The 13,679-nt window shown below is 37.7% G+C and overlaps 1 protein-coding gene across 5 annotated transcripts in view; it reads left to right on the forward strand.

Moving 5' to 3' along the window:
- slc35f5 (solute carrier family 35 member F5) overlaps positions 1-13,679 on the forward strand; it is a 51,301-nt gene that overhangs the window by 11,960 nt on the left and 25,662 nt on the right. For 3 of the 5 annotated variants that reach the window (XM_016993891.2, XM_016993896.2, XM_016993890.2), the window contains exons 5-9: positions 6,279-6,426; positions 8,532-8,675; positions 10,324-10,386; positions 11,891-11,972; positions 13,247-13,437. In XM_016993891.2, the coding sequence (XP_016849380.1) occupies positions 6,286-6,426; positions 8,532-8,675; positions 10,324-10,386; positions 11,891-11,972; positions 13,247-13,437 (621 nt within the window). In that variant the 5' untranslated portion in view covers positions 6,279-6,285. The remainder of the gene's footprint in view (positions 1-6,278; positions 6,427-8,531; positions 8,676-10,323; positions 10,387-11,890; positions 11,973-13,246; positions 13,438-13,679) is intronic. The other 2 variants (XM_008109612.3, XM_016993907.2) reach the window with 2 other exon arrangements.

Raw genomic sequence — 13,679 nt, forward strand, 5'->3', positions numbered from 1 at the left:
GTCTCCTCTCAGCCTTCTCTTCTGCAGGCTAAACATTTTATTTTATTATTTATTTACAGTATTTATATTCCGCCCTTCTCACCCCGAAGGGGACTCAGGGCGGATCACATTATAACACACATAGGGCAAACATTCAATGCCCATAAACACATCAAACAGAGACTGAGAGACATGCCCAGTTCTTTAAGCCTCTCCTCACAGGGCTTGTTCTCCAGACCTTTGATCATTTTAGTTGCCCTCCTCTGGACGCTTTCCAGCTTGTCAACATCTCCCTTCAACTGCAGTGCCCAAAATTGGACACAGTATTCCAGGTGTGGTCTGACAAAGGCAGAATAGAGGGGGAACATGACTTCCCTGGATCTAGACGCTATTCCCCTATTGATGCAGGCCAGAATCCCGTTGGCTTTTTTAGCTGCCGCATCACATTGTTGGCTCATGTTTAACTTGTTGTCCACGAGGACTCCAAGGTCTTTTTCGCACACACTGCTGTCAAGCCAGACGTCCCCCATTCTGTATCTTTGATTTCCATTTTTTCTGCCGAAGTGAAGTATCTTGCATTTGTCCCTGTTGAACTTCATTTTGTTAGTTTCAGCCCATCTCTCTAGTCTGTCAAGATCGTTTTGAATTCTGCTCCTGTCTTCTGGAGTGTTAGCTATCCCTCCCAGTTTTGTGTCGTCTGCAAACTTGATGATCGTGCCTTTTAACCCTTCGTCTAAGTCGTTAATAAAGATGTTGAACAGAACCGGGCCCAGGACGGAGCCCTGCGGCACTCCACTTGTCACTTCTTTCCATGATGAAGATGACGCATTGGTGAGCACCCTTTGGGTTCGTTCGCTTAGCCAATTACAGATCCACCTAACCGTAGTTTTGTCTAGCCCACATTTTACTAGTTTGTTTGCCAGAAGGACGTGGGGGACTTTGTCGAAGGCCTTACTGAAATCCAGGTACGCTACATCCACAGCATTCCCTGTATCGACCCAACTCGTAACTCTATCGAAAAAAGAGATCAGATTAGTCTGACATGACTTGTTTTTGGTAAATCCGTGTTGACTATTAGCAATGACCGCATTTGTTTCTAAGTGTTCGCAGACCACTTCCTTAATGATCTTTTCCAGAATCTTGCCTGGTATCGATGTGAGGCTGACCGGACGGTAATTGTTTGGATCGTTCTTTTTTCCCTTCTTGAAGATAGGGACCACATTCGCCCTCCTCCATTCTGCTGGGACTTCTCCCGTTCTCCAAGAACTCTCGAAGATAATTGCCAGTGGTTCTGAAATAACTTCCGCTAGTTCCTTCAATACTCTTGGATGTAGCTGATCTGGCCCTGGGGACTTGAATTCGTTTAGAGCTGCCAGGTGTTCCTGGACAACTTGTTTCCCTATTTGGGGTTGGATTTCCCCCAATCCTTCGTCCATTCCATGTTGCTGAGGTTGAAGATGGCTTTCTTTTTGTGAGAAGACTTTCTTTTTGTGAGAAGGCATTAAGCAGTTCTGCCTTTTCCCTATCCCCTGTTGCCATCACCCCATCTTCTCCTTGCAGTGGCCCTATCGCCTCCTTTTTCTTCCTTCTTTCACCAGTGTAATAGCTTTGTTATCTTGATATTCCCTTTTGGTGAGGTCAAAATGAATCCGGAGATCTTTAGTTCAATATAATGAATATGCAGATGACTCCCAGGTCTTCCCCATGTTCCACACGTTCCAGTCCTGGAGTGAACGTGGAACCTTTGAATAGCTGTCTAATGTCACTTTTGGATTTAATTATCTAAGGTTGTGCAAATTGAGACTTCATCTACAGAAAATAAAGGAAGTCTGTGGGTGGGTGTTATTGTATGTACAGTAGAGTCTCATTTATCCAACATAAACGGGCCGGCAGAATGTTGGATAAGCGAATATGTTGGATAATAAGGAGGCATTAAGGAAAAGCCTATTAAACATCAAATTAGGTTATGATTTTACAAATGAAGCACCAAAACATCATGTTAGACAACAAATTTGGCAGAAAAAGTACTTCAATACGCAGTAATGCTATGTAGTAATTACTGTATTTATGAATTTAGCACCAAAATATCACGATATATTGAAAACATTGACTACAAAAATGCATTGGATAATCCAGAACGTTGGATAAGCGAGTGTTGGATAAGTGAGACTCTATTGTATGTGCTTTGAAGAAACTAGAACTTATATCAGCCATATATGCTCCTGTCACTTCTAGATTAAGACTACATTTTTAAGTTTATCAACTCCATTTGAGCCTCGTTTGAAAGTTTTAATGATCTCAAGTTTTCAATTTGTCACATTATACCAGTCTTCCAACTTCACTGATTGATGACTCAATTCAGGATGCTCTGTCTGACTTTTAGAGTTCTAAACAGCCTTCAACCAGAATATCTAATGACACACACATCCCTCTAGAACAGTGGTTCTCAACCTGTGGGTCCCCAGGTGTTTTGGCCTACATCTCCTAGAAATCCCAGCCAGTTTACCAGCTGTTAGGATTTCTGGGAAATGAAGGCCAAAACATCTGGGGACCCACAGGTTGAACACCACTGCTCTAGATAACTTGATTCACATACATATTTCCTTGTTACCATAAATCTATCAGGGCTGTAACTGAGGCATATTTTTACCAGTTCTACATGAAATACAGAGCATTTTGGAAGGCCTTATGTAACCTACACCAGAAAATTCATAATCACTTTTAGATGTTAAGTAAGCATTTAGCAGATTTTCCTCTTTTGATTGTTTTATCCCCCTGTTGCCTTATTAACCTTTTAATCTTTTTCAAAAGACCATAAGGGTATGAGATGAGATGGATAAGAAGCTGCCTGCTATGAATAACATAACATAGCATAGTACTACTTTGTTAAATGCCTTTCTTGATCTCATTAGGTTATATTTGAATTTGGTTTTTAGTTGTCATTTTAAACTTGTACATATATTAAATACTCTTAAGTATTGTATTTCATTGCATAATAGTCATCATCACAGTACAATCGTCCTGACAATCGTCCTGACAATCGTTGTGCCCCTGCCAGCTTACCTGTCTCTTACAGCAGGTGCGCAGGTGGGTGAATGCAGCTGAGAGAAGCAAGGGAGCTTCTCTCAACTGCTGTCAACTGAGGGAGGCCTTTCTTGGGGGCTACCAGCTGAGAGAGACGTGTTAGCTCTGTCAAGCAGGCAGATGAGGGTTTACACACCCATGCATGCCAGCAGGAGAGATCTACAGGGTCTCCCTTGGCTGCCAACAGCTTAAGGAAGCCCTGCAGACTCCGCTTGCCCATGTGCACATGTGAGAGAGGCCTATGGGAGCTCCCTTGGCTGCCAGCTGGGGAGGCCCCATAGACCTCACCTTCATGACATAATAGCAGCACACCGCTTCTTTGAAGGCAAAAGGGGGGGGGGGCTGCTACTATTATGTGGTGAAATGCAGTATTTCTGCTCTTGATGAGTATATTTCATATAAGGCCGAGTAGCTGGTATGGCATCTGCATCTGTTATTGGAGGTTTTTTTTATATAAATGCGTGAGCTTAGCAGATAAATAAGCCACATGTCTAAATTCAGAAACCAGCTACCGATTTCCAGACCTGATATGGTGGCTGATATGGTGAACTTGCGGACCAAAAGGTTGCCAGGTTCGAATCCGGGGAGCGGAATGAGCACCCACTGTTAGCCCCAGCTTCTGCCAACCTAGCAGTTCGAAAACATGCAAATGTGAGTAGATGAGTAGGTACCGCTCTGGTGGGAAGGTAACAGCACTCCATGACCTTGGAGGTGTCTATGGACATCGCCGGCTCTTCGGCTTAGAAATGGAGATGAGCACCAACCCCCAGAGTCAGACATGACTAGACTTAACGTCAGGGGAAACCTTTACCTTTACCTTTATGGTGACTTTAGGCTTATAGTGTGTTAGCAGGCTTTTTGCAAACATGTTTAAATAATAATAATAATAATAATTTGTTTATTGCTCATTGCAATTCCAAAACGATAACACTTTTATGATTATTACAGCCAATGAGACACCTATCCGGTATTCCCCTTAGGTAGTAGGAAGCTTCTTATTCACCTTCACACAGTTAACAGAGTGTCTAATGGTAGTACCAAAGATAGACAGTGGTTGTGTTATTTGTTTGTTTGCATAATCTTAAACCTGAAGATCTTCCATGAAATGGAGTAGTTTGATTCTCTTCATGTATCTGCATGATATACATTTATCATTTTGGCTTGTGTTTTCTAATATAGTAAACAGTAGAGTCTCACTTATCCAACACTCGCTTATCTAACGTTCTGGATTATCCAACGCATTTTTGTAGTTAATATTTTCAATAAATCGTGATTTTTTGGTGCTAAATTTGTAAATACAGTACAGTAGAACCCCGGTAGCCTGTGTTAAACAGCTAGGTCAACCCGGATCACTCGGATTACCAGGCTTCTTCTCTGGGTCCTAGCCCCCGCCAAACGGAGAGGCTTCCAGCCGTGTGTGTTGCTAGGTAGATAGCAAGCTATCTAGCAACACGCGCGGGGCGCTCGCCCCTTAGAAGGTGCTATCTACCTAGCAACACACACACTTAGCCAGCCAGGGAGCAGGTGAACGGGGAGGGCCTTTGCGGCCCTCCCCATTCACCTGCTCGGATTGCACGGTGGCTTGGACGAGCGGGGCTCGGATGAGCGGGGTTTTACTGTAATTACTACATTACATTATTTCGTATTGAACTACTTTTTCTGTCAAATTTGTTGTATAACATGATGTTTTGGTGCTTAGTTTGTAAAATCATGACCTAATTTGATGTTTTTTCAAGGCTTTTCCTTAATCCCTCCTTATTATCCAACATATTTGCTTATCCAACATTCTGCCAGCCCATTTATATTGGATAAGTGAGACTCTACTGTACTTCTGTTGTGTAAAGCATCAAATAATTATAAATAATGTAAGCTGTTACTCTTCTGTCCCCACGCTGTTCTAGCTACTTGGAAGGTGAACTGGCTGCGCAGGGAACAGATCAGAGACTATATAGTTGAATCAAAGAAGAATTTATTAACTGACAAGAATTTTAGACTTCCTCTCCTCCTGACTCTCACTACAAAGTCTTTATGAGGAGAGGTAAAGTCTTTGAGAAACAGACACAGTTCTGGCCGAACTGAGGCTCTTGAATATTTATTTCTTATTAGTTTCTCTTTTTTGAATGGTTTTCAACTTTTTCTAAGATGGTCTCACTATTTAACTTTGACTGGACTTGAATACAGCTCATACAGCTCCAACGGGACATGCTATTTGTAGACCTTCTGGCCTTCCTCTCTCTTCACCTTCCAGTCTCAAAAAGACTGACTCTTCCAAGAGCCAGAAGTGCCTTCACAGAGGCTCCGCCCCGAGGGGATTATTAACGGGGCAGGGCAACGGAGGCTTCAAATGCAAAAGGGCTGTCTAGACTGACCCCCCAGAAAGTGTAATAAAATATTAATCCCTCTCACTGAAAACGGCTTAACTAGGGGTAAACAGTGAAGGTCTTCATGGGTCACAATGGTTACATTCAATAAGTTGGTGAATGCTCTTCGTCAACATGTAATGATTCCTATCTCTATCTTTTGGATTGCTGTCATTCCAGTAGTAGTCTTAATTGGATCAACAGGATTTATATATGTCTTCAGTTGTTTGAATCGGAATCTTTTTTGTTGGAAATGTACAATAGTATTTTTTGCTAAGTTAATTTGGGTACATAATATTTATTCATAAGGCCTGTATCTATTTTTGTGTCATTTAAAAAAAACATATTATGCTGTAATTATTTGTACTACAATATGTGTTGATAATATTTTGGTATACTTTTCTACTGTTTTCCTGGTTTTTATACAATTGTTTAGAAATATAAAAAAGCAATTCTATGAGGGTATATAGACAACAGAATTAATGGATTGCCTTTAATCCTAGCACTGTCATAAAGACACAAGTAAGTTTCTTGCCGTCTCAGGAATGAAATCGTGCTCCTGTAAGTTCCCTGCTTTTGCCCTCCTGTGAATGTTTCTGCCATGAAAAAGCTTGAAATATAGGAATTATGAATTAATCTCAGAGACTCTACTAGCAAAATAGTATTTATATGTGTTGATTGATAACTTTTTAAAATGAATAGACTATTTTAACAATGCATCCTATATATGTCACATCATGAAAACTGGCTGTTATTTTACATTGTAACTGCATTTCATGCTTTGAATTTCACCTAGTTTCTGAAATACCAAGCCTGTTGTTTTAGAACTTTTTTAAACTGCTGTTTCCCAAACAGATCACAAATGGTGTGGATTTTTATCATGAATCGGATGAACCCGCAAGGCAGTTCTCCCAGTCAGCGTAGACGAATGGCTCTTGGAATTGTCATTCTTCTCCTGGTTGACATTATATGGGTTGCTTCTTCTGAACTCACTTCAGTAAGGGTTTGTTTCTAATCTGCAATACCATCAGAAAATGTAGCCTTAAAGTAACTGTATTCCACACAAAGAGAAATGTTTGTGTTTAATCCATTAATATGTGTAGTAATCTTGGCACATGCTTGAACCAGCAAAACCAGTGCTGGATAGACAGGTTTTCATAACCTGATTCACAACATTTTATGATCTAGCTTTTCCCAGCACTTATATTGTTTTAAATAATACCTAGATATAATTAATCTGTCCTGTTTCGTTTCAGTGCCTCTCTTGTATAACTATATATATTTTAAAACTTCCTTGTTTTCTACAAATTAGACAAGTTTAGTTTTCTCCAATTTGAGCTGCATGAAATTTGTGTAAGAAACAACTTTAGGTCCCTGGAACTCAAATAGTTACAGGAAATTGAGTCATGGTGTATAAATAGGTGATAATAGTGCATGCATTAGCATTTATTAAAATTTGGGCACAGCACATTTGATCAAAGCAACAATCCTCAGAAGATGTCGAAGTAAACTTGAGTTATTGGACTGATTTTCTAAAAGTAGTGTTTTGAAGGTCCAACAAGAGCTACTTTTAGGATCTATGTGTTTCTTATAGTGAAATACATATTTCTAATGTAGAATAACAAAGTTGGAAGGGACTACAAGGGCCATTTCGTCCATCCCCGTGGCAGACAAGGAGTACATAGTTAAAGCTTTACAGAAAGATACATATCCAATCTGTTTAAAAATCTTCAAGGATGGAAAGTCGACTACCTTCCAAATCAATTCATTCCACTGTCTAACAGCTCTTACATTTGAAAAGTTCTTCCTTTAGGTTGGATCCATATTCTTGGATCTAATCATTTGGTTAATTTTCTAGTCTCTGGAGCAGCCGAAAATAAGCTGGCGCCATCTTCTACATATTCTAAATGTGTTAGAAAATAGCCCGTAATGGTCAGAAGACTAGATTTGAAAGCATAATCTATAACACATACCTCAAGCTCTCTCTCTCTCTCTCTCTCTCTCTCTCTCTCTCTGTATATGTGTGTGTGTGTGTGTAATCATCCTATCCTTTCTCTGAGGAGTGTAATATAGTATACAGTGTTCCCTCACTTATCGCTGGGGTTAGGTTCTAGGACCACCCGCAATAAGTGAAAATCCGTGAAGTAGGAACACTATATCTATTTTAATATTTATACATTTTTTAGTAGTTATACACTATTTTAAGTCTTTATCAACCAATAGTGTGTTGATAAATCGCCTCCTTCTCCCATTGCTGCTTGGGCTCCTTTTCTCTCCCTTTGGCTTCTCCTTCCTCCCTTCCTTAGGCTGTAAATTTTTTATGATTTATAATAGTCTTTTAGAGTTTATTGAAAAACCGCGAAACAGCGAATCCGCGAAAAGTGAACCGCAAAGTAGTGAGGGAACACTGTATATGAGATTTTTCCATTTCTATCTTCACAGTAAGTTTAGAATTAGAAGCTCAAATGTCTTCAATGGGCTTTGTGGGGATTTGACCAGTAATCTGCCCTGTCTGACAGTCTGGGACTCATATGAATCCTACGTAACAATTTCTAAATGTTGCTTATGTAAACTTCTCTTGAGTTCATGTTAAAATGCAAATAGAACGTAGTGATCTCAGGATCACTTTCTCAGTAATTTACCAAGGTAGAAATGTCTCACGTCCATTGACCGCTACAAACAGAAAGTGTTTGGTGGCTCCAGAAGTCCTCTGAGTTGATCCTCACTTTAAAAGCTCATGTTCTTCTGTCCTAAGGTGTAGGGATGATTCTGTTCTTTTATAGCTTCCTCCATAGCAATTTAGATTTGAAAGCAGAATACTAAACTTTTAGTTGCAAATTCTTACAAACACTTCTCAGTTAGCTTCCGATGAAGCTTTAGATAGGTTGCCAGCTATCTGCCACACTCGTTCTCTTTTCCCAAGACACATGCAGCCTTTTTTGGTTTGAAATCAGCATGTTGTATTTATGAATAATTATCTACTTGCTGCAGCTCTCAAGAGAAGTGTGAATGATGCAGAACTGCTGAGCACTATAGTTATAGTTCTTTTGTGTGATATGTCATGATTTGACAGCAGTAGTAACTTCCCCCTTTCTTTCTGTTTTGCAGTATGTTTTTTCTACGTATAACAAGCCATTCTTTAGCACATTTGCGAAAACATCAATGTTTGTTCTTTACCTCCTGGGATTTATTGTTTGGAAACCATGGAGGCAACAGTGTACACGTGGGCTTCGTGGCAGGCATGCAGCTTTTGTAAGTGTCCTTATATTTCAATTTAATAATGGTATAAACATTGTGGCTTCTGTAAACTAATAAAATAAGAGCATATGTTAAAAAGAAAAGGCTTCATAAACTAATGTAAGTTAAAGCCCCAGATATTCAGCGCGTAAAATAATTCCTCCATTAGTCTCACATTTCAGATTGAATCATTGCATAAACAGAAGTGATAATTGCACTGTGGTGATGCTTTGTACTGGAACTGAAATGGAATAAATGATGTGAAATTTAATATATCCTTGGAATCAATCCTGGGATGAGTGATTTATCTTCTTTGCTATATTCTTCTTTCCTTTATAAAACATTTTTATTAGCCCATTAAAGGAAATGTCAGCAAATGTCTTCTTTTTGGAGACTATTTTTCTCAAATTGCTCTACAAAGATTCTGAATAAATGTACTTATTAATAAAAAGTAGTACTGAATGAATTGCTTCTCCACCATGATTCTCATGTTTCCCATATTTTAGAAATTCGGAGTAGACTATTGAATCAGTTTGTTTTAACATTATATGGGAAATTTGGGATTTTCATCCTGCAGGTGAGCTGGCTGACTTTCTGTCTTTGCTGGAGAAAAGGCTGAATATAACACTGTAGTGATAACATTACAGTCCTTTGTGATCTCTGTCAGAGAGAAGGGAATAGTTGCACCACACAGTATTTGGATACTTTGTAGATGAGGAAATACCACAAGGAGGTTGCATGCGTGTTCATTCCTCTTTTGATGTCCCCTGACTTCTAAGATGGTTAACTAGGATTGTAGTGTAGTTTAAAGGTGAAAAATACTCAAAAGAAGTTAACCTTCTCAACTCTTTCTGTAAGTGATCCCATTGCAAGTGGTCTGATTAAAACCTTTCCCAAACTTGACTTTCTGGATGATGTTGGAGTTTAGTTTCATTCCCAGTCAAGACAAAAAAAGTGGTCAGAGATGGACAAAAGCCTAACTCCTTGTAGTAAAGTAGTAGTAAAGACTGTTGAGTGAATAGGAACTGTTCAGATATTTATCTCTGTAAAATGAAATTAGTAATTTTGTTAGAATTGAAGCAATAATTCTTGAGTAAAATTAACTGAGGTAATATCACAAAGATCTTGACTTTGAAGCTAGAACAGCTAAAATGAGACCAGCACAGACTATTGTGGTAGTAAGAAGGAAGATCTTGGCTACTTGGCCAACCTTCCTGAGTGTAGATCTCACCTGAAGAGCTTGAGCATCCCTTATCCAGAATTCAAAACCTGAAATTGTCCAGGTAGGTGGCGTAGATAGTGACACCTTTGCTTCTGATAGTTCAATATTTACAAATTTTGTTTCATGCACAAAATTATTTATAATATTTATAAAATTATGTTCAAGCTATGTGTATAAATGCGTATGAAACATAAAGGAATCTTTGGTTTATACCTGCATCCCATCTCCAAGATCTCATTATGTGTGTATATTCAAATACAGGTATTCCAAAATCTGAAAAATTCTGAAATCCAAAACATGTTAATGTTTTAATGATGGCATTGTTCTGTGAGCATGTTTTTCTGTAAATTCTATAAGCACGCGCACACACACACACACACATATAATCTAAACTGCTGGTAGTGCTGTAGTTAAATGCTTAAATGTTAAATCTCTTATTAGTTTGCAGATGCCGAAGGTTATTTTGCTGCTTGTACAACTGATAACTCTGTAAACAGTTCTTTGGTAAGTTCTAAGTGGAATATTTGAAATATGCAAGAGTGCCATTCTATTCAAAAGCAACTCTCATTAGATTCAGTGGAATTTATTCTATGAAAGTAATTATTAGGATTGCAGCTTCCATTATGCTTAGTATCTGAAACTCAGTAATGGCTATCAATAAGGAAAGGAAGAAGAACATAGCTGAAATACTTAGGAAGACCTATGTCACCTAATTCAGTAATCTAGTTCAGGATTTCATTCTACTAGAGTAATTGAATTTTAAATCAGAAAGCAAATTAACAATTCTCTTAATAAAAATATTTAGCATTCTGTCTTATTATAATACTAATTAATATTATAGATAATTCTATTTGTTAGAAGTGGTTGATAGGTACAGCAATTTTGATCTAATTACTATTTTGGTATTGTCAGCATTAAAACATGGAAAACATCAGAGAGATTTTTTGAGAAGGAAGCCTGAGGAAAGACATTTTCCGAACTGAAATCTTTGGATCAGGGAGATAACATGAAGCCTTCCAGATATGAGGTTGGAGCCATTAGCTATGCTAACTAGAGATTATGGAAGTTACAATCTCAGGATATTTGGAGGGCCACAGGTTACCTATCTCTGCATTGAACAAGTAGAAGTCAGAACTATGGTGCATCTACCTTGCAGCTTGACTCCACTTTATCTGCTCTGAATCAATGCTATGAAATTTTGAGATATGTAGCTTGGTGAGGCACCAGTACTCTTGCGCAGATTTTTTAAAACTACAACTTTCATTCCATAGCAATAAAAATGCAAGAGGCTAGAAATATGAAGGATGTTTTCTATTGTCCAATGAATTTAAAGTTATCAAGAGTCAATGGGAAGATACACATCCCTTTTTTGTTTTGATATAGCTTTTAATTGTACTTGAAAAATGTACAGGCTAAGTATCCCTTATCAGAAATGCTTGGGACCAGAAGTACTTTAGATTTTGAATTTATTTTTGTTTTTGAATGCCTGCTATTGCATATACCTACATAACGAGATCTTGGAGATGGGGCCTAAATCTAAACATAAAATTTCATTCATGTGAAATATGCACTTTATAGACATAGCCTGAAGATAATGTTATACACTTTATTTGTAAGCATTTTGTGCATGAAATGAAATTTGTGTAATACGGAATCACCAGAAAGCAAAGGTGTCACTATCTCAGCCACCCTGGGGACTACTTTGGATTTTGTAGTTTTTCAGATAAGGGATGCTCAACCTGTACTAGCAACTAAATTCTTCTATTCTGAAGCATTCATGTGGATGGTTTCTACTGTATTTAGTTAATAATTATATTTCAAGTTAACAAGCCATATATCGTGGAAATTTAATTTAATTTAATTTAATTAATGCTTTTTAATTTAGTCTGTTTATCTCTTTGAGTGTATTCATGTAAAAACATTCACAGCGTTGCAATGTTGGTAGGGTTTGCTTGTCTTTTCTGGCAACTTTGATACATAACTTGGAACTTGTTATGCTGCATTTCAGAGCGAACCTTTATATGTTCCTGTAAAGTTTAATGACTTGCCAGCTGAAAAAAGTAGCAACACTAATAGTGATAATGAAAAAAGTGAGTGACTATTTCAAAATCTAATTTTCTATTTTTATACAACTTTTCTTATGTTCATTTTAGTGCTGATGATATGAAAGCCGAGAGCAGAACATGTTTTCTTTCTTTTTTCCCTAACATACATAATTTTATTAGGGTGATAGATCTATTATACCCAAAGAGTTCATTTTTATGTCTCTCCTACATGTCTCCTACTGTATGTACCCAAGGATATAAAATAGTGTGTGTGTGTGTGGGGGGGGGGGGAGTACATACCTTTAGACAGAAAAATGATGTTTTTTTCAAAGCTTTATATTGCCTCCGTTTGACCTTGGTTCATAAGGCAAGTGATGCAATAAGCAACTTGACTGGCATATTTTGTTGAAATAGCAAGCATAGAAAAAACCTAAGTTCAGTATAGCCTAGTTAATATAGTTCGACAGTATTCAGTGAAAATAAAGAGGCATAGCACATTACATTTTGGAAAAAACAGCTTGCCTAATTAGTGCTATGTTGATTAAAGATAGGACAATAATTTAACTAATATAAATAATAAATTCCTTCTAAAATAACACTATAATATTTCATAATTTGATCTTGCTTTTATGGCAAATTAACACCACCATCCTGGGTTTGAGAGTATTCATGTTGCAACATAAATTCTTCTAGTTGTTCTGAAAGTTTTTCTGCTTCCATAAAATCTCATGGACACTGCAGCACATAGTCTACAGCCAGTTCTTAGATTCTGTAAGTTTACTTTGCCATTGATTATCTGTTTCAAACTGTTGTTTTATTTATTTAAGAAGCAAGTGCATAATACTAGAAACAGGCTAATAACTGAAGGTATTTTGTAACTTAATTTAACAAATGGCTTATCTGAGTCTCCTTTTGGAATAACCACAAGATGGTGTAATAGCCATGCAGAAGCTAACTCTGAGACAAGGCATTAATATCAAATGCCTAACTTTGATTTTCAGCTCAGAACTAAATATAGGAAAACGTATGTTCTTTCAGAATAGACAATCAAGTGTCCTCAAATTGAGCACATCTGTCCCTTCAATACATTCAGCAGAGGTAGAAAAAGGTGCATTTTGTGGCTACACTTTGTCTTTTTCACAGATTACTGCTGGCACAAGCCTTATTGCTGTCATTAAACTAAATATGTAAGCAGTTGAACATGAAGAGATAATACTGAATTGTGATTTTGTAGAAATCTAGGTTTAGTCTCACAGATTATTTTTCAGTGTCCATCTAATATTTTTTTTATGACCTGCATCCCATTTCCTCTCTTAAAGCTTCCAAAAAGCCTCGGGTACGATTCAGTAATATTATGGAGATTCGACAACTCCCATCAAATCATGCATTGGAAGCAAAGCTGTCTCGTATGTCTTATCCAACAGTAAAGGAGCAGGATTCAATATTAAAAGCTGTAGGGAAGCTTACTGCGTCGCAAGTGGCCAAAATCAGCTTTTTCTTCTGTTTTGTGGTATGTTGCTTAAAATACTTGATTGATCACATTTAAATATGGTTAAAAGCACCATAAGAATCTTTCTGACATAAGAGTAGTTTATTAAAAAGAACCTATCATTCATTACCGGAAGAGTATACCACCTTCAGCATCTTCATTCTCTGGTACAATAAATCAATAAAATGAATAGAAATTCAAAAATAAACTTGTACCCATCATACTTAGTTCTTTTGGCTGAAATGTTCTCATTCTGGTTGAAA

Source organism: Anolis carolinensis, chromosome 1 (genome assembly GCF_035594765.1).
Source record: "Anolis carolinensis isolate JA03-04 chromosome 1, rAnoCar3.1.pri, whole genome shotgun sequence".
NCBI lineage: Eukaryota > Metazoa > Chordata > Lepidosauria > Squamata > Dactyloidae > Anolis > Anolis carolinensis.